The sequence below is a fragment of the Phascolarctos cinereus genome, unplaced genomic scaffold, assembly GCF_003287225.1.
Source record: "Phascolarctos cinereus isolate Bilbo 61053 unplaced genomic scaffold, phaCin_HiC Scaffold_4;HRSCAF=312, whole genome shotgun sequence".
NCBI lineage: Eukaryota > Metazoa > Chordata > Mammalia > Diprotodontia > Phascolarctidae > Phascolarctos > Phascolarctos cinereus.
The window spans coordinates 8,402,972-8,425,176 of NW_027555847.1; the positions used below are offsets into that span (position 1 = coordinate 8,402,972).

The 22,205-nt window shown below is 45.3% G+C and overlaps 1 protein-coding gene across 1 annotated transcript in view; it reads right to left on the reverse strand.

The window, feature by feature from the left end:
- Nucleotides 1–8,479: 8,479 nt before the first annotated feature.
- CDK13 (cyclin dependent kinase 13) overlaps nucleotides 8,480–22,205 on the reverse strand; it is a 117,375-nt gene continuing 103,649 nt past the window's right edge. Inside the window, 3 exon segments of the mRNA XM_020964441.2 lie at nucleotides 8,480–11,570; nucleotides 16,438–16,713; nucleotides 19,716–19,921. Of these exon segments, the coding sequence (XP_020820100.2) occupies nucleotides 10,732–11,570; nucleotides 16,438–16,713; nucleotides 19,716–19,921 (1,321 nt within the window). The 3' untranslated portion in view covers nucleotides 8,480–10,731.

Consider the following 22,205-nt stretch of genomic DNA (forward strand, 5'->3'; position numbering starts at 1 on the left):
CATAACGACTTGCTGTAAATAGTGAATTTAAAGCAGACTGGCAAAAGAGCTTCCTGGAGACTAGATGAAGGACCAAGCAGCAGCTACTTTAGGAGGTAACTGTGGGAGACACATTGGAACCAAAACCAAGGCAAATCCCTGGGGAGAATGCTTTGCCAGCGTCGAGCAGCTTCTTACTGCACAAGTAAGCCTCAGTTCTTTGTCGTGTTTTTGAAAAATCCAAGTTGATTGGTTGCACTTTGGGGAGCTCCCACCCTGTGCCAGTCCAGGGCAGGGGATAAACTCTTCTAAACTGCCCCTGCCTTGAGGATGCCCCTCCCTTTGCTTTCCACCCCTGACTGGGAACAGGAAAAATGAAATCGAAATGACCAGCTTGTTCTTCTGGAGAGGGCCTGCCCTGGGCCCACCTCAAAGTCCTTGTTAAACCTGTGCCAACCAAAGTTGCCTTCTCTGGCCACCATTCTCCAGGAGGTATGATTAGACTCTTACAGGTTTGGGATGCTAAAGAAGCATTTCAATGCTTTTCCACCCCTGCTGATAGAGAAGCACGAGGGTGTAATGTAGAGGTCCAGGCTTTGAGTCAGGAATGGGTCTGAGCTGGCTCAGTGACTAAAGGCCAGTCAGTCCCTTATCTCTGAGTCTCAGTGGCCTCAGCTTTCAAGTGAATCCAAAATACGTGTCACACTCAAGATAAAATGAGAAGGTTAGGTAGAGCACTGTACTCCAGCTGTTTGATTTCTGGATAAAGATACTCTGTTACATGGTTTCACGTTCATTTTAAGAAACAAGATCCCCAAGACTACAGGTGGATGTCAACAACAAATACATAAGTGGTCAGCTTACTGGGGGGGACACAGCTTGAGAGCATCCCAAAATCATACTTAGGGCACCAGAAACAAATTTTAAGCCTTGCTATGTCCCAAGTAGCAACAGTTGGCCAACCATAGGAGTCATCCTGTTCCTCTTGCTTCCTGAAACATTTAAGGAGACTCAGGATGTCCTTTTCCAAGGAATTTGAACCTTGCCTTTGCAGCTTGGGCTTTTCCTGGGCCTTGTAAGGGCACCTCTGCAGGGCTTGTCACCTGTTGGTTAATCAAGTATTTTATTAGGCCCCTGCCCCGTGTCAAGCACTGGGAATTTGCCCCAAAGTGAGCAGATGTGGTGGTGGAGACCAAGGGATTGGGACTGCTTACTTTGCATCTGAACAAAAGGCTTTTCTTAAAGAGGAGAGAGAAGACAAGTGAGTAAGATTGGCATCGTCACCAGAGAGTCAGTTTGGGAATCAGAAGAGACTGGTTCCAGACGCATGACCCTGGGCAAGTCACTTTTAATTTCTCCACTCCAGGCAAAGACTGTCAGGTGCTAAGCAGGTGCAGATCTTCATCAGAGGGTGTTTCCTCTTGGGGACTTCCAGTGAAATCATAGATCTAACCTAAGTATGCAGGGCACTGTGGGGGGTAGGGGGAGAGGAAGGATATAAAAACAATAGGGAAATTGTCCTCGTAGAACGGATATTCCATGATAAACATGGGGCAGCATGTGATAGTTTGGAAATGGAAAAGAGTATGACCAGATCGGGGATCAGGGAAGGCTTCCTGGAAGTTGGCAGCCTGAAGGGAAGCTTGAAAGAAGCTAAGGATTTTAAGAGATAGGAAGTGTATTCCAGCTCAGAGAATAGCTTACTCAAGGAACAGAATCTGGGAAATGGGACGTTGAGTTTGGGGAGGGGCAGTGTGAAGCAAGGTGAGGAGGGCAGCCTGGCTGGAACCGCAGCTGGGGATGCCACGGAAGGTTCACTGCACCTCGAGTCAGGAAGATTTGAGTTGAACTTTGACCTCAGACACTAGTTATTCGACCCTGGGTGGGTCAGGGATAATAGTACCACCTTCCCAGGGGTGTTGTTGGGAGCAAATAAAATATTGGTTAAAAAAAATCCACTTAGCGCAGTGGCGGGCACATAGTAGGTGTTGTTGCATCCTCCTCCTCTCCCTTGCCAGGAGATTCTCTTTTCTTCTGGAACTAGTGAGGCGCTGTGATGTGTGGGGAGGGGAGGGACTGAGAGCAGGATTTCAGTGGGCTGGAGGTGCGTGTGTGAGGGCCTGACAGGTGGGATGGAGGCGTGACCTGTGGGACGGGTGGGAGAAATTCGGTGGATTAAGCAGTGAAACTCGACTGCCTGCTGAGAGATTATCGGGATCGATACCCTTTGCAGATATGGGGAAATGGGGGGGGGGCAGATTGGGAGATAAGAAAATGAATTTCATTTTGAATATGAAATCCAAATTTAAGATACTGACCTGACATCCATGCAGGTGATGCAGGCCTATTTCAGGAGAGATGGGGGCTAAATATTTAGATTTTTCATTTTTTGCATAGAAATAACTGGTGTTATAGGAGTCAAATCAAGCGTATAACAAGTACTAAGTACTTGCTGCGTGTGGGCCCATCTGGATATGGACCACTGGCTCCGTGATGAACAGTAAGAAGTCCTGGGGCGCAGAGTCATGGAGTACAGAGCACAAGGGAGCGTTTTTAAATCCTGGAGATCATGGGGGTTGGGAGGTGGGAGAGGAGCCAGCAAAGAATCTTCTAAAGGAGATGGAGAAGCTTCTTTGTCAGTTTGGCCACTAAAGGGAGAAGACATCGGACAGCTCAAGATTGCAAGGTCAAGAGGTGTTTTAAGAATGAGGCATGTTTAGGGGTGGCTAGGTGGCGCAGTGGATAGACCTCTGGCCTTGGAGTCAGGAGGACCTGAGTTCAAATCTGGCCTCAGATACCTGACACTTACTAGCTGTGTGACCCTAGGCAAGTCACTTAATCCTGACTGCCTCACCAAAAAGCCAAAAATAAAAAAAATGAGGCATGCTTGTAACCAACAGGGATAGAGCCAGTTAGAAGAGAGAGGAAGGGAATGAATAATCCATTGGCCAAACTCACATAGGGTGTAGGTTGGGTTGATCAAGAGACATGAAGACAGGCTCCCCTTGGCTGGATTTATTAGAGCCGCCTCCTTCAAAGGGGGGAAGAGTCACTTCATCTGGGCTCTCTTCTCCCCAGGATCCTGTGAGGGCTGTAATGAGTGCAGTTGTATTTCCACAAACACGAGTAACACGGGTGAAAGTGGCTCCTTGGGCCAAAGTGAACTCACCCAAAGCAGGCATCCTGAAATGATACACCCAGAAGATCCTCTAGATGTGGGGCAAGTGCTCAACCTCATTAATTGACATTAACCTATTAGTACAGTGATTCCTTGAAGGTGGGGAGGGATGAGTTATGGGGGAGCAGATCAGCAGAGTAGCAGCTTTGTGCCTGGGGTCAAACATGAGAACACTACTTACCTTCTGTCCATTTATTCTTCTGCTGTTTGCTATCATTTACACAATTGAACATAGGAATAGATTTGTTTGGGAATAAACCACAGGCATGTATGTATTCCATGTTTTTGCAGCTCTGGAGGCCCCAAACTAGCCAGCCGGGCCAGCCCTAGCCCTGGATCCACAGCGCCCCTGCCTCCCCCAGGGGATTAACACACAGGTGTCCACCAAGAGAAGAGAAGTCTACTGAACCTTTCAGCCCTCAGCCTCGTGGTCTTGGATGCTTTTCGCAGGGGACAGAAGCGACATGCTCCAACTGCAGATCTGGGGATTCCCCGCCTTGGAAAGGGGGAGTTAATTTTTCATGATGATCCTTATTTTTTGTTTTTACATAGAATTCATCATCTACTATTTATTACTTAAAAATACTAAAACCCATGCAAACTGACTTCACGAATGCTAGAGAAACTGATTCCAAATGGTCAGTTTATTTACATCAACACTGGTTTGTGCAGGGCCAGTGATTGATTTATACTGGCCAGATACTAGGAAAAGTTTAAGATGAGCTGATGTCCCCAAACGAAGTCATTGAAGGATGCTGCTTCATTACTTCCAGCTGATCCTGCTACTTGAACATGAGTTGGGGGTGTTCGGAATAATTGTACATGTGAATAGATGGATTAGTCACACCTACACACCAATTCTGCGGCTAGAGAAAAGAATCTGTTGGTCTCTGCTCAAGTGCCACACACCTTCTCTCAGTTCTCCTTAATGGAGATGGCCTTCCTCTGAGACAGCCACTCATTTACCTTGTCTGTATCTTCTCGGTTTCCATGTTTTCCCCATTAGACAGGAAGCGCCTGGAGAGGAGGAACGTGTCTTTTGCCTCTCTGTGTATTCCCAGCATTTAGCCCAGTGCCTGGTACATAATAAGGTCATTAATAAATGCTACTTGACTTGCCTTGAAAGGCAGAAAAGGCCTTAGTGGGGAAAAAAATCAACATCAAAATTCTTAATGAGTTGTCTCCTATGGATGTATTAGGATTGGAAAAATTTCATGACACCAAAAAAGGTAATTGTGACCTTTCCAAAAAGAGAGAAAATTATTTAAGCTAAGACCAAAAAGAACAAGTGAATTAATACTAAATTTGAGAATCACACCCTGATTTAATAATATATTTTAACTAGCCAATGCTAATATTTGTTTGCATTCCCCAGAAAGTTAAGCCACAGGAAGATCTGACCAGCTTAGTTTTAGCCTTTAAGCAGGAATACCCGGCCAAATCACCTATTTGGGGCCGAAGAAGACCCTAGGTAGTATCCATTTCAGTGATGACAATCTCAGAACCCTGGGTCACTAAACCATACCTAAGGCGCCCGGCGGCCTGCATATTGACTTAGAAAAACAAAAGGTTGGCATTACCTTTATGCCCTTGAATCGGTCTGGTTGAACTACCAGCTACCTTTAAATCTGGTTCGGGAAGCAGCCGGGAGTGCGGCAGACACCCCAGATCTAGTCTGCATCCATTTCACCTGGTTAGGAAATTAACCTCTAGAGGTCAAGGGACTTCCCCGAGGCCACCTAAGTATTAAGTGGAACAGAAATTTGAACCCACGTCCCAGAACTCCAAATCCCGCCATGTTCTGTGAAAACACGAGGAATACAGTATTTGCGTTATTAATACTTTGATCGCCATCACATCATTATTTATGTGGGATCACATATCTGGAGCCATCTAGTGCAGCTTTCCATTTTACAGACAGGAACGCCGAGGCCCAGAGGGCAGGAGCCCCAAAGTCTGCTCTCTCCACTTAGCTACACTAGTGCTCAGTGCATCACCCCGTTAACTAGCGGTCCGGCCTGAGGGCAGATGGAAAGCGCATACCGCTTATGGGAGAACTGGCTGCCGCAGAGGCAGCGAGGCTGGGCGTGCAGGCACGGGTTTCTACTCCCCAGCCACCACCACGGGTGCCACGAGTCAGGCCGGAGCCTCAAAGCGGACCGTGCAGGTGCAGGTCACTGCAGAGCGGCCCCTTTCCACTGAGGGAGGCCTGGTTTTATCCTTCACTTTTGGAAACAACCAGCTTCCGATTTGGACAAGTATGTGACAGCTTCCAAAAACGAAGCGGTGGCGGGAAGTTCTTCAAGTCACAAAATGATTAATTTTCCATGACTTTTTGAAGCATCGTTTCCCTTCCTTCCCCTCACCCCCTTGCCCTGAGTTCAGATCCATCCCATGAGCCTTCGTCTTTGGGTCCCACTTTGTGCCGCTCTGTATTTTCTGATTCCCCCTTTAAGGTGTAGCTTTGTGGGTTCTTGCCCCTGGGTTTGGACGCTGGGGGACCTGGCCAGCTCAGACCCACATACTCATCAGAACACTGGCAGGGGAGGAGGGCCACTGATTTTCCAGCCACAGGGGCCTCCCAAGCCTGTCCAGCAAATTCTGAGGGGGTGCAATTCTTCAGTGGTGGAAGATACCAGGAGACCCGGGGCTCCACCATGAATTAGCTACTCTGGGAAGTTCTTTTACCTGACCTTTCTAAGCCTCAATTTCTTCCCCTGGAAAATGAAGGCCAAGGTGCCTATTTAGGATCATACGTTTAGCGTTAGAAGGGACTTGGGAGACTGGCCCATCTAACCCCTCACCCCTTAGTTTTATGCATGAGGCAACTGAGGCCCAGAGATGTTCGGTGACTTTCCCAAGGCCACACAGCTGTCGACTGGCCTAGGGCAAACCACTTGGCTTTTTAGAGGAGCTACCAGTGATTTTCCTTGAGCCCAGGTCTGGCCATGTGCCACCCCAGTGCAAATCCCAGTGGTTCCCTGTGGCCTTGGGGATGGAACAGAAACTGGCTTTTTAAAGCCCATCACAACTTGGTCTCCTCATTGTATTCGATTCCTTTTTCCGGAAGCCTAACTGGCCTCCAGCTCTGGCCTCTATGTGAACCGTGAACCGCCCCCCATGCCTAGTGTGCACTTCCTTCTATCCGAGAGGTCAAGCACCACCTAAGAGAAGCCTTTCCTGATCTCTCCCACACCTGCTGGTGTCCTCTGAAACACCGGTGTTTGTTCTGTAGACAGTTACGTGCCTGAGCTTCACGGGCTCCTTTCGAGCATGGGCTGTTACATTTTGGTCTTTGGAGCCCTAGACATGCAGCAGGTGCTCACTAAGTGCTTATCAATCGCTGTTCAAAAACAGAAGTGCCACCATCGCTCCCCAAGCCAAGCCTGGCCTGGCGGCAGCAACTCACGATTGTCTACCTAATGGAATGTCTGGAAGCATCTCACAGGCCTTCCCTCAGAGATGATCCAGGCCAAACCCAGGAGGGTGACGGAGGCTAAATTACTGGCCTGAGTCACCCAGGTATTCAATAGAGCTGGGGGACCCAGGTCCCTTGTTCTAAGCCCACGGGCATCCTTACTAGACACATGGATAAACAAGATTAAGCTAAACTGCGAGACAATTATGGGAAGATTAAGAAAACATTTTAAGATATTTAAGTAAATAGAAATCCTCATTCCTTTACCATGATATGAATTGAATAGTAGCTACAGAAGGAAGGGGCCTAGCCCAATAAGAGAGAGGCCATCTCTACAGATACTACAGTGATGCATTCTGTTAAGTCCTCATTTGGAAAGCAGAACAAACCTTTCACTCCATGCAAATGGGCTTTTGACTGGCCTGGCCTCTGTCCTATCGATGTCAAGCCGTTTTTTGGGCTCTACTTCCTTCCTAAACTTACCAGCTTGCAGCATTTCCATCCCCAGGACCCAAAACATGCTCAAGTTCGTCAATATTTGAATCCTGACAAGTAAACACTAACCACCTAATTGACGCCTTCTTGTTTCACCGTAACTATCAGGTTACTCTTGATGATGGCCTCATCTCTTTTGAGGCCCTAAGCCGGGAATCCATGGTTATCATCACAATGGATTAATCATCCTTAATTATCCAAGGAACTTGACCGAGGCATTTTTGTCAACCACTATCTTAAATTGAGGCAACTAGGTAGAAAGCTGGGCCTGTGGTCAGGAAGACTCATCTCCTCTAGTTCAAATCTGGCCTCAGACACTTCCTAGCTTGTGTGACCCTGGGCAAGTTACTTAACCCTGTCTGCCTCAGTTTCCTCAGCTGTAAAATGAGCTGGAGAAGAAAATGGCAAACCACTCCAGTATCTTTGCCAAGAAAACCCCCAATAGAGTCATGAAGAGTTGGCTATGACTGAAAAACGACTGAAATCTTAAATCTAGCAACTAAAATTTCAAACACATCTACAAATTCTGTTACCAAGCTTGAGGTAGACCTGAAAAAAAATCGATGCTAATCCAGTGTACTTGGGGTTTTTTTGGACAAAAATCCACTTCATTTGAGTACTTAAACAGGGCCCAACTGCTGTAATTAACTGACCTCCCCAGATATCTGGTAACAGATATCTCTTATCCTTTAAACTCATACTTGTTCTTAGAAAACAAATTACATTAGATGGCATTTCATTTTGGGAATGGCCTCCCAATAGGAAGAGTCTAAATCTCAAACTGAAAACACTGTATGACATGCATTAATATGGTTAGGATGTGAAGTGTCCTCTGCAAAATGGTTCAAGAGAAGAGAAACCTTTCAGTCTTAACCTGGTCAGCTGACAAAATAAATCTAAAACTTTTGTTTTCATTTCACTTGTTAGTTGATGTTAATCACCTGCTTCTTAAGAAGAACCCCATGGATCTTTTCTCCACCCACAAGTTGTGCTCATCTCTCCCAATACAGGTATCTGTAGTCATCCTCCCAGGCTTGCATTTCTAGGATAGGGCCTGCTGCCAATAATGGTCTTTGCACCTTCAGCTCTGTGTTTGGTGGCTGCTTTCCAAGAAAGCAGCGTTATATACAGAGGCCAAGTCATTACAACTTAATTTTCTCATAAGTAAAATGGAGCCAGTGATGCTTGCCCCACTACATGTATCACAGAGCTGTTTTTAAGGCTCAAATAAAGTCAAATATACTAAATGCCCCATAAGCCTTAAAGCACCGTATCTGCAGCAGAGACATAACTAAAGTGCTAAAGCCAAGCCTAGTGTACCACAGCTGTTTCCTCTCTCCCCCACCATTCCCGCAACATGAATAGATACACTGACATATGTTTAATCAGGAAAAACTATCCAAACACAGTTCAATTTTATATAAAATATTTAATTTTTTTTAAACACAGGCTATTCATGTCACATAAATATCTTCATTTCCAGGTTAGCTGCTTATGGGCAGCAGGATTCTCTAGTGTGACTATGAAGAATAACTTAGATACTGTCATTTATAGCAAAGTCTAAAGCTACCAGACTCACCGTACTCAACTTCAGATACTTGAATACTGTACCTATTTTGCTAATTTTACAGATTTTTTTTTCTTCACTCCCTGCAATGTAGTAATTAATTATAAAGTTGTTAGTAACTCAAAGTTCAAATAAAACTTCGGGGGGTTTTTCCTTCTACCCCATCCCTCCCTTCCCCCAAAAAAACTCCACCAAAAACTAAAAGCCAACTGATACCAATTCATTTCATAGTAGTGAAATGGAAAATTTTACCACTGAAAAAAGTTATGAATGTGCCTTGAGTTTTAACAGTTCTGCTCATTTATCAGATTCCTTCCACATGTTGTTCTGAAATCCTTTTCCATGAAATGGGGTTCAAGTTTTTTTTCCCTAAAGGAGAGGGCCTAAGGTTGTAAGGGTGGAGGGAGCACATTTGGAAATAGAAATTAACTTTATACCTGGAGTGGTTTGGATTCAGTAATCTTTCCAATTTAAAACCCCAAATCAAGCACTGAATCATCATCAGAATATCTGAATGACACAATGCTAATTTCCAGGGATGACATTTTCTATTTAGGTATAATGGAAACACTTATTTACCTCTGGCTACCCTTTTAATTGATTCTTTGTGAGCAAAGAGTTAAAATTGGTACCACTTGCACCTTAAATAAGGATTATTCCATCATTCTCTTCTATTTTACAAAAGAAAAACGATGTTAAAATGAACTAAAACTTCATAAACACTTGGCAGAAGAACTCAGGACATCATGTCAAATTTATCTAGAAGAAGGGGGGAGTAAAGGGGATCTGTTTTGAGAACGTTTCCCTCTTTTGCCACCTCTGTAATCATTCTGGGCAATGGCTCTCATTAAACCAACGAAATAACGTGGAGCAGGCTGACAGGAAATGAATAAATGGCAATTAGATAAATTCACAATGCTGTTTCTGTCCCTTATCCATCCTAAGAGGACTGTTCCCATTTTGTTACTGACCCCTGGCTTTTACTGTTAACTCTCAGTTATCCATGGGAATGGGGATAGGATGGATAACTGAACTTTACAGATAAAAATAAAAATCCTCCTTCTCCTTGATGCTTTTAGCCAGATCCCTCACAAAACTCTCTGAGCAGAACTTCTGACAAGTAGCAAAATATACTGAGAGGACCTTCATCCTCCTCTCTGATCTCGGTCTCACCCTTTTCTAATGGAGGTGGTAATGACTAGTGACCCAACCCAAAGGCAGGTGGGTGGGTGGGCAATGGTGAGAAGAATAAGGGGTGATGATGGGCATGGGAGGGTGGGCATTAGGTGAATCGAGAGTGGGCTCCCTTCCATTCAGGGCACCAATCTCCTTTTTAAAAAATGGGTTGTAAAGGCTATTTTTTCAAACTTTAAGCTTACCTGTTAAGGCACTTACTTTCCCTCCCCACCCCAACATATTTTGTATATAAAACCCTTTGTTTCATTTTAGTATTTTGCTAGGCTATGCAGTAATTTGGAAATTCAAAAGAAAAATAACATTGACCATTTTTTTTTTATAAAACTGTTGCATCAAGAGAAAGGTTGTGTTTTATTTTCTGAAATGAGCACAAAGTACACCTTTCACAATCACACTGAAAGCAGGTGCAAAGACTGACAGTGACCTTGGGCTGAAGGTAGCTTTGTAAAAAGAAAAATACCCGATAAATCAGTGCCCTTTCTGATTCTTGGCAAACTTTTTTTTTTTTTACATAAAAGTTGGTCCAAACTTACAAAAAAAAGCACAAATGTGCATAGTTCAGAAGATCTGCAATAGGGTCATAAAATGCTCGTGTCCCCAAGTTTAGCATACACTAATACCTGCGAAAATACAAAATAAAATTGCTAACTAGAATCTGAAGATGTACAGTCAGGAGATCTAGTTTTCAGAACAGCATGAATTTAAGCCAAGGTGGGTTTTTTGTGTGTGAGGTTTGTTTTTTTTTTTTTTAACTATTGTATGCAAGACCCTTTTCCACATAAAAAATAAAGCTGTTGTTGAATTAACATTATTCAAGTCTGTTGGACTGCTGCCTGAAACTGCAGCTAGGAAAAGTCTTTCCAGATAAAAACGATGTGCCTGAGGAAAAACAGATACTCAGTACGGCAACCCTCTGCCTCGACCTCTGCTTGCTGATGTGCTAATATGTCCCCTGTATCCTTGGGAATAGCCAGGGCCCTGGGCAGGGGAAGGCCAAGTCTGTCCGTGCAGAAGGCTAGGGCCCACTGGGCTTTCCTGCAAATTGCCCCCATAGTTGTAGCTGTGCATCTTGGCTGGCAAAGAGTGAGTGCTCTCAGGCCCCGTGGCAGGGTCACTGCTATTGGCCAGAACTGCAATTGGGCCATGACTATACTCAAATCTATGGTCCTTATCTCCACTAAACAACATGGAACCAGTGTTGAGGTAAATGTCTCCATACCCAGCTACGGAGCTGGAGAAGGATTCTGAAAAGGCAGGCGGCTGAGGCGGACCCCCAGAATGAGATGAAGCCGCGCTGTAGGTCTCCAAAGACTGTCTATCTGAGTTTCCAATGAAGCTTCGTCTTTCTAGGGCTGGAACAGATCCACTTCCTAAACCGTCATTAACATAAGAGAAAGAAGAGGATGCAAAATTATCCTTGTAGTCTGAACTTGGAACATAGGTGTCGCCTGCCTGATAATCCATACTTGTTTCCATTTTGGGGTCGTCCTGGGTCTGATGTTGAGCAAGGAGCTGCAACAGAGCAGCCTTCACTCCAGCATGAGGGTCAGTCAATGAAGAACTGGGCGTGGGCACATGCTGGTTTTCTGTCCGATAATCCAGATCTTCTTCAGAAGGGGGGGGTGGCTCAGGGGGTTCTGGGGGGCGCTGGTCTGGAGGCAGGATTCGTGGGCGCTCCTGTTCTGGGGTTCTCTCCAACATCCTCATCTCTGCGTGTTTGACGTGTTCATCTTGCCCTAGGTGAATTGGGGGGAGAAAAGTCACAAGGTCTCACATCAAACTAAACAAAGCAACTTGGAACAGTCATTCTATTAGAGGCAGCTAGGGGGCACCACTGTGGATCACTGGGCCTGGAGTCAGGAAGACCTGAGTTCAAATCAGCATCAGACACAAATTATTCAACCACTGTGTGCCTCAGTTTCTTGATCTATAAAATAAGGATACCGATAGCACTGTGGGAATTGAATGAACCATACTGACTCCATCTTGTGACTCAATTCTGGAGCTAGCTCAGTTCCCTTTCTATTTAATCATGGGTCTAGTGTAGTCCAACTTCTTGCCTTGTGAGAAAACTATTCAGTTATGGACACTGTGAGAAAACTTTATTGCATTGTTTGAACCTGGCCCTGCATGGGTGGGAGGCTGGACCACCACTACCTACTGTTTAGAGACTCTTAAATAATGTCCTCAGTTATGCTGACCAGAAACCTAGACAGATCTGAAGATTGATGCAAGCAATTTTCTCACAATTATACAGCTCAAGCAACCCATATGTCTTATCTGAAAACTGCCCCCAGACTGATCAATCAGTTATTGTTTCCACCTTCCTTTGACTGAATACAGAGACTTGGGAGGAAGTGGGATACCTCTTTCTCTGATTTCAGGGAATTCCACCTGTTCACTCTCCCCATCCCAACTTGGAAAGTCTCTAATCTTTCGTCCTCCAATTAGAAATCAGATTACCTAATAAGGTCTCCTGGTTAACTGTTTCTTTTCAATTAATTGGCCTTATTTGGCTAATTGTTTTTAATGTACGAAACTTTATCTCCCCTGTCCCCAGCTCTAAGCTGAGGAAGGGGCCTGGTCCCAATGTGTTAGGTAACTGGCATGCATTGCTTAATAAACTGATATACTCAGAAGCTACAACCTTTGCTTCCTCAGTCACTTCATCTTTCACCCACCACAGCAGCTACCTCTCAGGGCCTTGTAAAGATGAAATGAGATATTTGTAAAGTGCTGCTTGTCACTGTCGCTGTTGCCATCCTTATTATACTATTTGAAAACATGACAGAGTTTTCATTTTCCTAATCATGAGGACTGGGGGGAAATTAATTACTGCTTGCCCTAAGGATTCAACTGTTGTTAACAACTTAGAAAAGCACAGTTTCAAAATACTGTGGGAAGGGAGGACACCAAAAAAGGATTCTAAATTTGGGAAGGAAAGAAGAAGATAACTGATTTACATGTTAAATTCCACAATATCATCATTTTAAAACATCTGAGGCTCATTTGCTTTTACCTTTCGGGGGCCGGGGGGTCAGAAGAGATACATGTATTAAATAACAGTGCTATATAGGGCGTAAATTGCCTAGCACCATTCAGGTGCCACTTAGGTCAAGGTGATAAACAAACTCTATCTTTAAGCCTGAAAATGAAAATAGAATGACTTGTGCAAACATTCTGACCGTTTCCACCTCTACTGTCCTTACACCCCATCCTTATCCCCCACATTCAATGTTTTAAGTATGTAAGACCTCACTTACCTGTAAATCTAACTTCTGGCAAGCTCAACCATCTCAGTGGGAGGTGAAGGATGAGGGAAGCCTTTGAGCAGCAAGCAAAAATGAAAAGAGCTGAGAAGAGCCAACTACCAAAACTAGAGGCGAATGGCCCTGAATGGTCAAAAAGGAAAAAGAGCTCCCTCCTCTGGCTAGTGAGAGCTTTGAAAGAAGAAGCCCTACTGGCACAAAGGATGAACAGAAGAAATAAGGAGTAAATATCAGAAAGTGGCAACTTAAAGATAGGAGACAAAGGCTACCAGGAAAGATGAGAAGCAACCATGGCAAGAGAGCAAAGTATCAGAAGAGACTAAACCACAGAAGTAGACAAGAAACAGCAAAAACTCAGTCCGCTCTTCAATGTATGGATAAATACCTGCTAAGGCCTTATTACCGACACTAAAGCAGGGTCCATGGGCTTGGATGAGGGACAAAATATCCATCTTTATATCAATCAACAGAAACCATATGGTTTCCTTTGTAATCCTATGCATTTTATTTTATGCCTTTAAAAATATTTCTCAGAGAAAGAACAGCTCCCTAGGCTTCACCAGACTTTTGCCCAAGTGGTCCATGACATAAAAAAAGTTAAGAACCCTTGGATTGACTAGAAGAAGCCCCATTGAAGAATGGCTTTGCAATCTTTGAAGTCATTCAGTGCAATGACATGCTAAGGCCTACCCCATGCCACGTGTCTCATGGCATCAGTGAAGACACATCAATCAGCACACTACCCAAATTTGTGGACCCACTTAGTCCAATGACAAGCCAAGTCTTCACTTCAATGATGCCTGTGTTCAGGTGGTACAAGGATGAAAATGTGTCAGTTGATAAAGGAGAGGCAGCCTGTGGGGACGGTCACTACAAGAGTAGTATCACAATTAAGGAAGGGGTTATGTTCTAATAACACACTCTGTTGCCAGAAATGTCATCAGAGGTAGAAAAAAAATCTAGAAGGAGTTACAAGGCTGCATTACCAGACAAAAAGGAGGCTCCAATGTAGAACTGGAGAGTCAGCATGGCTTAGTGGATAGAAGTTGTTGTTTTTCAATTGGGTCTCACTGTTCACAACCCCATTTGGGGTTTTCTTAGCAAAGACACTGAACTGGTTTGCCATTTTCATCTCCAGCTCACTTTACAGATGAGAAAACCGAGGCAAAACAAGGTTAAGTGACTTGCCTATGGTCACACAGCTAGCATATGTCTGAAGCCAGATTTTAACTTAAAAAGAGGGGTCTCTTCCTTACTCCAGTCCCAACACTCTATCCACTGTGCCACCTAATTGCCCAGTGTACAGAAGACCAAGGTTCAAATCCCACTTTTGACACTTACTAGCTGTGCGACTCTGAGAAAATCACTTAACTTCTCTTCATTTAAGGCCCCTCCCAAATATTTATCTACTAAATTATAACCATCCGGAATCTGGTGGTAGAGTAGAGGCAAGGTGAATGGGAAAGGAAGATATCAAGAGAGATTATAAAGTGGGGGGACGGGGGGATGGGATGTCTCCAAACAGACTACACTTGGGTGCAACAGGCCTCAAATTCTGAGAGAACCTACTAACTAGGGCAAGACAGTCTTTTTCTGCACTAGGAACAGAATGTCAGCAGGCAAAGCCAACCCCTCTCATCTGCCCTCCCCAAAGAAAAAGGAGTAGCTCTGACAGTCCCTTCTGGCTTACTCACCCCAACCTAACATGTACAAAGTCTGGTTTCTTCCCTGATGTCCTCCTCCATATTCTGAGGATCACTGCATGTGCTCATGCTGTCCCCTTACCCCCAGGACAAAAATCCTCCCACATCTCCTTTCTCAAAAACCCAGCTGCCATGCCCCTTCCTCAATGCGCCTTCCCCTACCCGCCAGGTAGAATAAACTTCTCCTTCCTTGCCCTTTAGGAACTTACGCCAAATTCTCACTTGCCACATGGCATCATCCATGTGTGACATACAGTGCCTTACATTCAGGAGAGCCTCAACAACTGTTGAGTCTGTTGGAATATCTAAATGACGGATTCTCCTGGCCCAATTCTAGTACCCTCCTGGGACTTGTGCCCCATCCCCCCCTATTTTTTATCAAATGGGATAATCTCCTTGTTTAAGTTTTCCAAAAATAATTTACTTTTCAGATAACTTAAAATAATTTAACATTTTAATTTAATTTAAAAACAATTTACTTCACCCCTCAACACTAAGAATAAATGTGAATGATTTTCTATAAGAATAACCAAGGGGATGCCAGGCCTAGTGAAAGAGCATTTTTCTAAGTCACAAAGAATACAGGGCATGTTAATAATTAAATACATTTTATTACAAAATACATGGTTGTCTTTTCCGAATGACACAAGCAAGGTGGAAGTTAAAAACACTTCCTAAACACCGGCTTTCAGACATCCTCACTCTGCTGGATGCTTTGGCCACATCTTATGAGGTTAAGACCAAACACGAGATGTGATGCACAAGGCTAATTTCAGAATCATCCTTCCCTTGCGTCATCCTGAACAAAGAGCACCAAAAGCTTAGCTCCGTGCTGCTGCCCATCCCCTAGTCCTCGTGAATGTAAGACACACATACAGGGTAAGGGAAGAGTCCGGGAAGTGAATGACATTGTTCTCAGCTCCCTTTCATGTCACCCTTTTGCTCTGCACTAACAGGCAACAAGGAGAGCTCTGGAATGCAGACACATCCTTTTGTGTCACAAAACACAGTCTGAGCGCAGCCACAAGCAGCGATAATCACTGTGGCGCTGCAGCTCCCCGGACGGTGAAGGCCGCTGCGGAACGTGCAAAGATGATCTAAGATGCAGGTTCCCTTTTCCTTGCCCCTGAGGGGTCTGTGATTTCAGTAACGGGGGATGCGGGGTTCTGGCTGGCGACCAAAATAAACCCAACCCAACCATGCCCGCTAGACCTCGAGAGGTGGGAGTGATCCCAACGTAGCCACTAAGGGGCCAGACTCAGCACCAGACCATGGGAGCATATGCCAGCAAAGAGAACTAGAATCAGAAGGGATGTCAAGACCACCGGCCATCAAGACAAACCCACTCATTTCACAGAGAAGGAAAGGGAGGCCTGAGGAGGGGAAGAGGCGCTGCCCCGGGTCATGTCAGACCCAAACACAGTGCTTGCTCCCTGCACTGTGAACTGTTCCTTGGCGTGCCCATGAAGAAAGAACAGGAGACGCAGAGCGATCGGGCCTGCAGCCTCTTCCCTTCCTGAGTTGCAGCTTCCTCCCCTAAAGCAGGGCTCACAGCACCGGCACTGTTCACCTCAGCCCAAGCATGCTCTCCAGAAATGAAGGCAAGCTGTCACACAGACGGGGCTACTCACCCAGTAGAGGAGGGCTGGGCTCTGGAGGCTGCCGCAGCTGCAGAGACAGCTCGTGGCCGGCTCCGTTCTCCTTCTCTTCCATGGCTGCATCCTTCTGCTTAGACTGCTGGGCCTTGATTAACTGCGACAGGAGAACTGCAAACGCACTCTGCACAGCTGCCTGGGCAGCGTCAGTCTCTACTTTTGGCTGCACGGGCTGAGTCGACAGCTGCATTCCTCCTCCTGGCTGTTTTGAAGACTCCTGCTGGGGGGTTGGTGGATCTGTCTGTTTTTCACCTGTTGCCAAAATTCCAGCAGGAAGGTTTATTTTATTTAGCTGCTGCCGAGGGTCAGGATTAACCTTAGTGTTCAATATTTGGGCACAATCAGCCACGCTAATGCTCGGTTTAGACTGTAGTAGGTTTAGAAGCACTGCCAGTTCATTGTGGTTTAAATGCTGTCCAGTGTCTATTTTTACTAAAGACAAAATTTTAAACAATTATTATTAATCAGAATTGTCATCATTGAAATACCAAAGTCCAGACCAAACCAGGAAGTATTTAACCAGCAAAGCAGACTTTTCTATCCTAACACCAAAAAGGGTGGGGTGGGGGGAGAAATGTGGTAGGGAAAGGTGACTTTAGACAGTCCTGAGAAAAATTTCATTGTAGAACAATTACACATACTTTGTGAGAGTTAACATGTATTATTGTGAAAAGATAAGAATTAGAGCCAATGTTCAAATTTTAATGAGTTTAGTTTGGGAGGTAAATTCTTCATAAGAAGGAAAAACTTCAAGATTTTTGCCAAAATCCTTTATGTTTAACAAAAAAAAAAGGTCTCTTCATAACTTTAGAAACATAATCCATCCTATGTACTCATTCCACCAGAAAACCCTACTGATATCCAATCTTGCTAGGGAATCTTTCTGAACTTGCCTTGAAGCCCTTCTACCCCTTCATCGAGGGGCAGTGTGAAAACGCCTGTTTTAGGCCACGTGCTCTGGCGAATTGGGAAGCATCTGTACAATGGTGTGGCCTTCCCCTAGGACTACAATGGGAACCAGGCAAGAGCCACTGGGTGTCCTCGACATTGGAGTGTTCTTTATTCACTTTTATCTGAATTGAGCCAAGAGATTAAACTGCAAACCCTAACCTACATCTGTGTGAATCTCTTAGGAAGGGGGTGTTGCAAAAGCTATAGAAATGCAGTCCCTGGAATCCCTCTGCCCAGCTCTTGTTCTGAACAGCAGTGCGCAGTCAGGAGCCCTCCAAGACCCACATCCAGTGCCTCTGTCAGCGCACCCCTACTTAGCAGGGTCTTCCTGATCTCTCTCACTGCCAGTGAAACCCAGAGACAGAGAATGGTGAGCTGGTTTGTCCTCTCCAAGAGAGCTCCTTCTGCGTTGCAACTCTTTCCTGGAACTCATAATTATCCAGATTAACCGTGTTTTACATACTTGATACAAAAGACACATTTCTGGGCCTTTGGGTCTGACTCATAACCCACAAACAGTAAGAAGGGCCAGTGTTTTCAGCCTGATGACCCAGCGCCCTTCGCCTGTCCGTGTGCTTCTGGAGCAGAAACAGGCAGCCTGCAATGGACGGGGGGGAGTGTGGGAAGATCATCAGTTTCCATACTCTTCTCCTATAGAAGAGCCTGATAACTGAAACCTCGGAGACATCAGTGCAAATAAACCAACAGAGGCAGGGTGACACGTGGAAAGAGTGAGGGCTCGGTTTGAAGGACGGGGGATCAGACTCTTACCTTTCTACTTCTGTCACTTAAAACCTGCGCAACTCTGGATAAGTCAGTCAAAGGGGTTTGGTTTAGAGGTCACTGCCTCCTTTACAAAACAAAACAGTGGCTCAGCACCCCATAAGAAATCTACTTTCTTTAAGCCCTTAATGGTTTTTTTTGAAATTTGGGTCATTTCAAACTACAACTGCCCCCTGGATCATTCCCTAGCACCCTCGGAGGGGTGGTACTGCCCACTTTGGGAACCTATGGTTTAGACAACCTCTAAGGGCCTTTCTTTCATCTTAGGGTGCTAATCCCAATGCACCTAAGTGGCCAAAGGCATCGGATATCCTTGTCTGTAGAGATGGTGTGGCACATCACCAAGCATGGCACCAACTAGAAGTTTGAACCAGAAGAGTGGAAGAGAGGAAAATCCCCCTTCCCCACTCTGTTGTTCTTTGCTCTTCAGCATCACTGGGGGGAAGGGGCACATCATCATCATAAGCACCATCATCTCAACTCTCCATATTATTCATGACCTTCCTGACGCAGGCCCTGCGCACCACGCTCCAGAGAGATGTGGTGGTGACCAGGGCAGGGACCCGGATATATACCTGCAATATATGTCTCTCCTTCACGTCTATTCTTCTATACCCCAATAACGCTGGTTACCTGTAAGAGGTTAACAGTCTTACATTTCTGACTCATCCTCAGCCAGAGATATGTGTCCTTTTCCCAACCAACCAGCAACAAATCCAGAAGACTAGTGCTTGGCCTTTCACTTATCAAATATGTTTCCTTCCATTAGCCTGATGAGGTGAGGTTACATGTGAAGGTGCTTTATGCCATGTGTAGGGTGAGGCAAAGGGGCTATAAAACATCTTGTTTATTAATAACTACCCAATAGAATGGAGAGTAAATGTTTGAAGAGGCTCACTTTGCTAGGAAAAAGCTTAATCTCAAGTGTTACTTACGTTGAAAGGCATCTATTTTTAAAATTCAAATTATCATGAATTATTTTTGTCACGGCCAGGTGAGAGGACTAGGACATTAATTCTTCTCAGAAAGCAAAAAAGCGGTTATGTGAAAGTTGTGTACACTGGGTCTTTTAGAATCAGGATTCTGAAAAAATCAGCTTTAAGAAAGTTAGATGATACAGCCTCAGACACTTGACACTTCCTAGCTGTGTGACCCTGGGTAAGTCACTTAACCCCAACTGCCTCACCAAAAAGCAAAAACAAAAAAACATTAGATGCAAAATAGTTTCCCCTTATACCATGTACCTCCAAAAACCTGTGGTGCTTCAGCCATAGGGCTAATTCCACTAGGGGTCCCCTCCTCTGCTAGGCCTGGCACTTGGGAGCTGGGCGTACTCTTGTCCTGGGCTCCTTCTGAACACCTTGGCAATGATACAAAGCAGTGCCAAGCCTAGTTCTAGAGTTTGCTACAGAGATCAACTGCTTAGAAACCGGGTGTTTCTGATTCTACAGCCATGTGATAATGAACCATTTCTATAGAAGAAATAGGAAGAAGAATACAAGCAAGCAAATGCTACTGACCAAGTGCTACACTGGCGCTGCCCTGAGATTTGGGTTGTGAGTTCGCCTGCATGCCCTGGGGGGTGCTGGTCCTGCTGTCATCCAGGCCCAGAGACAGGTCTTTCCTAGGGATCTTGGCGGAAGACGCATCCTCGGTCATCCCCATCTGCTTCTGCCTTCTGCGCTTCTTGCTCCACAGTTCGTGACAATCTTGCCACAGAGGAAGGCTACAAGAGGAAATGGAGGGATTCAATGCTGTCAAGGGTCAAAAGCTCTGAGCAGCCCAATGGGCGCTCCACGCAAACCCCCGGCCTCGTGAGCTCCACAACAAAGGCTTCCTGGCTACAGGCTACGTTCCCCAATGAGCAGCTCTCAATCAGGGCTAGGGGGCTCTTCTAGCTGCGTGGCCCTGGGCAAGTCACTTAACTCCATTTCCTTCAGTTTCCTCATCGGTAAAGTGAGCTGGAGAAGGAAAAGACAAACCACTCCAGAATCTTTGCTAAGAAAAACCCCAAATGGAGTTACCAAGCATCGGACACACCCGGAAACAACTGAACAAGCTCTGACAAAATCAGCGAGTGATGATTTACCAAAACCATGCTTCCCAAAGACCCAGTTAAATCAACTATAAATAATACTGAAACATCACGCCAAGTGACAGAACAGGATACCGGACGTCTGAAATCCACAGAGTGCCGATAGCCAATTACAGATAATTTGGACCAGTGGAAATAGTTTAATTTGGATAGGCAAAAGCCCCCTGCAGATAGCAGAGCAGATAACAGGCTGGCTCAGGAGTCCATGAGACCTGGGTTCAAGACCTACTGCTGATGCGTATATGGCCATGTCACCAATCGATGTTCAACACAACTCTCTGAGACCATACTTCACGTAATACTTGCCACTCTGCACTGGTAAAAGGAGTTTCTCTGCATCAGCAAAATTCTAAGTCTAGACCAAAGTCCCCTCCTCCTTCTCTGGCCAATTCTCAACATAGCTCAATGACCCACCAGGACCAAGATCAGTTGCTTTTCTTTTTACTGATAAGCATCCCAACTTGGGGCAAGCTATTTGGTAACAAGGAGACCTTGGGGCCAAAAGTCATTCATCTAGAACAATTCAATCAAATCTGGAAGACTGAAGCTAATTTTCTGTGTATTCTTAAGAAAATCATTTCAATTTAATGTTATTGTGTGGCAACCACCTGTATCAGGGTTCATGTTTGGATGAATGCAACTTTAAAACAGTTTATAGATACATATTATGCAAACAATATGTATTCAATTTAAAGTAGACTGAAAAGTTAGCCCATAATCATTTAATCAATCAAAAAACATTTTGATGACAGCAGTTAACATTTATATGTTCACACGACATTTCACATATCATCTCATCTGATCCTCACAACAGCCCTTCAAAGAGGTGCTATTATTATCCTCATTTAAGAGATGAGGTTAACAGGCTAAAAGAGTTCAGTGCTCTTCAAAGGAATGGCCCTGCTGGTGTCTGAGGCAGGATTGGAACCTGGGTCTTCCTGGCTACAAGCCCAGGGCTCTACCCACCATACCCATAGAATGCTAGGGGTCACCAGATCACTTTGGTGGCTCAGTGGGGGAAGGCAGTCCTTCCCTGTTCCCCGCCCCCACCTTGCCTGCCCCTAGCAGGTATAGCAATAGTCCAGGCACAGGGTGATGAGGGCCTGGAGCAGGGTAAGGGGCAGTATCAGAGGAGAGAGAGGGGCACATTCAAGAGATGCCGGGAAAGTGAATAGCCCTTGGCAACAACTTGGATGGGGGGGGAGAGAATGAGTGACCCCTTGGTTGTGAGCCTGAAGGATAGGGCAGAGGCTGTTGTGCCTTTTACAGTGACAGGGAAAGTAGGAGAGGTGGGGGTAAGAAGCAAAGAGAATGAGGTCAGTTTTAGAGAAGTCTACTGGACTTTCAGGTCAAGATGTCTGAGTGGCTGTTAGAGATGTAAGACTGGAGGTCAGCAGAGTGGTCAGGGCATGGAGATGGTCACTGAATCCATGGGAACGGATAAGCTCATCAAGTGAAACAGTCTAGAAGGAGAAGAGAAGAGGACCCAGGACAGAACCCCGGAGGACACCTGTTGTTAGAGGGCTGATCTGGAAGAGTCCAGCAAACGAGACAGAGAAGGAGCCATCAGAGAGGGAAGAGGAGAACCAGCAGAAAGGGGTGTCGAGACAAGCTAGAGAGAAGAGTTATCAAGGACAAGAGGGTGATGGACAGTGTCCCAGGCCACAGAAAGGTGGAGGAGAATGTGGACGGAGAAAAAGCCACTGGATTTGGAAACTAAGAGATCACTGGTAACTTTGGAGCAGGCAGTTCTGGGGAAATGAGGAGGTCAGAAGTCCGGGGTAAAGGGCAAGAGAGAGGGAGAGAGAGGAGAAAAGAGGAGGCCCCTAGTGTAGACACCTTTTTAAGGAGTTTCGCTAAAAGGGCAGAAGAGCTACAGGATGATAATTAGCAGGGATAGAAGGATCAAGTGAGG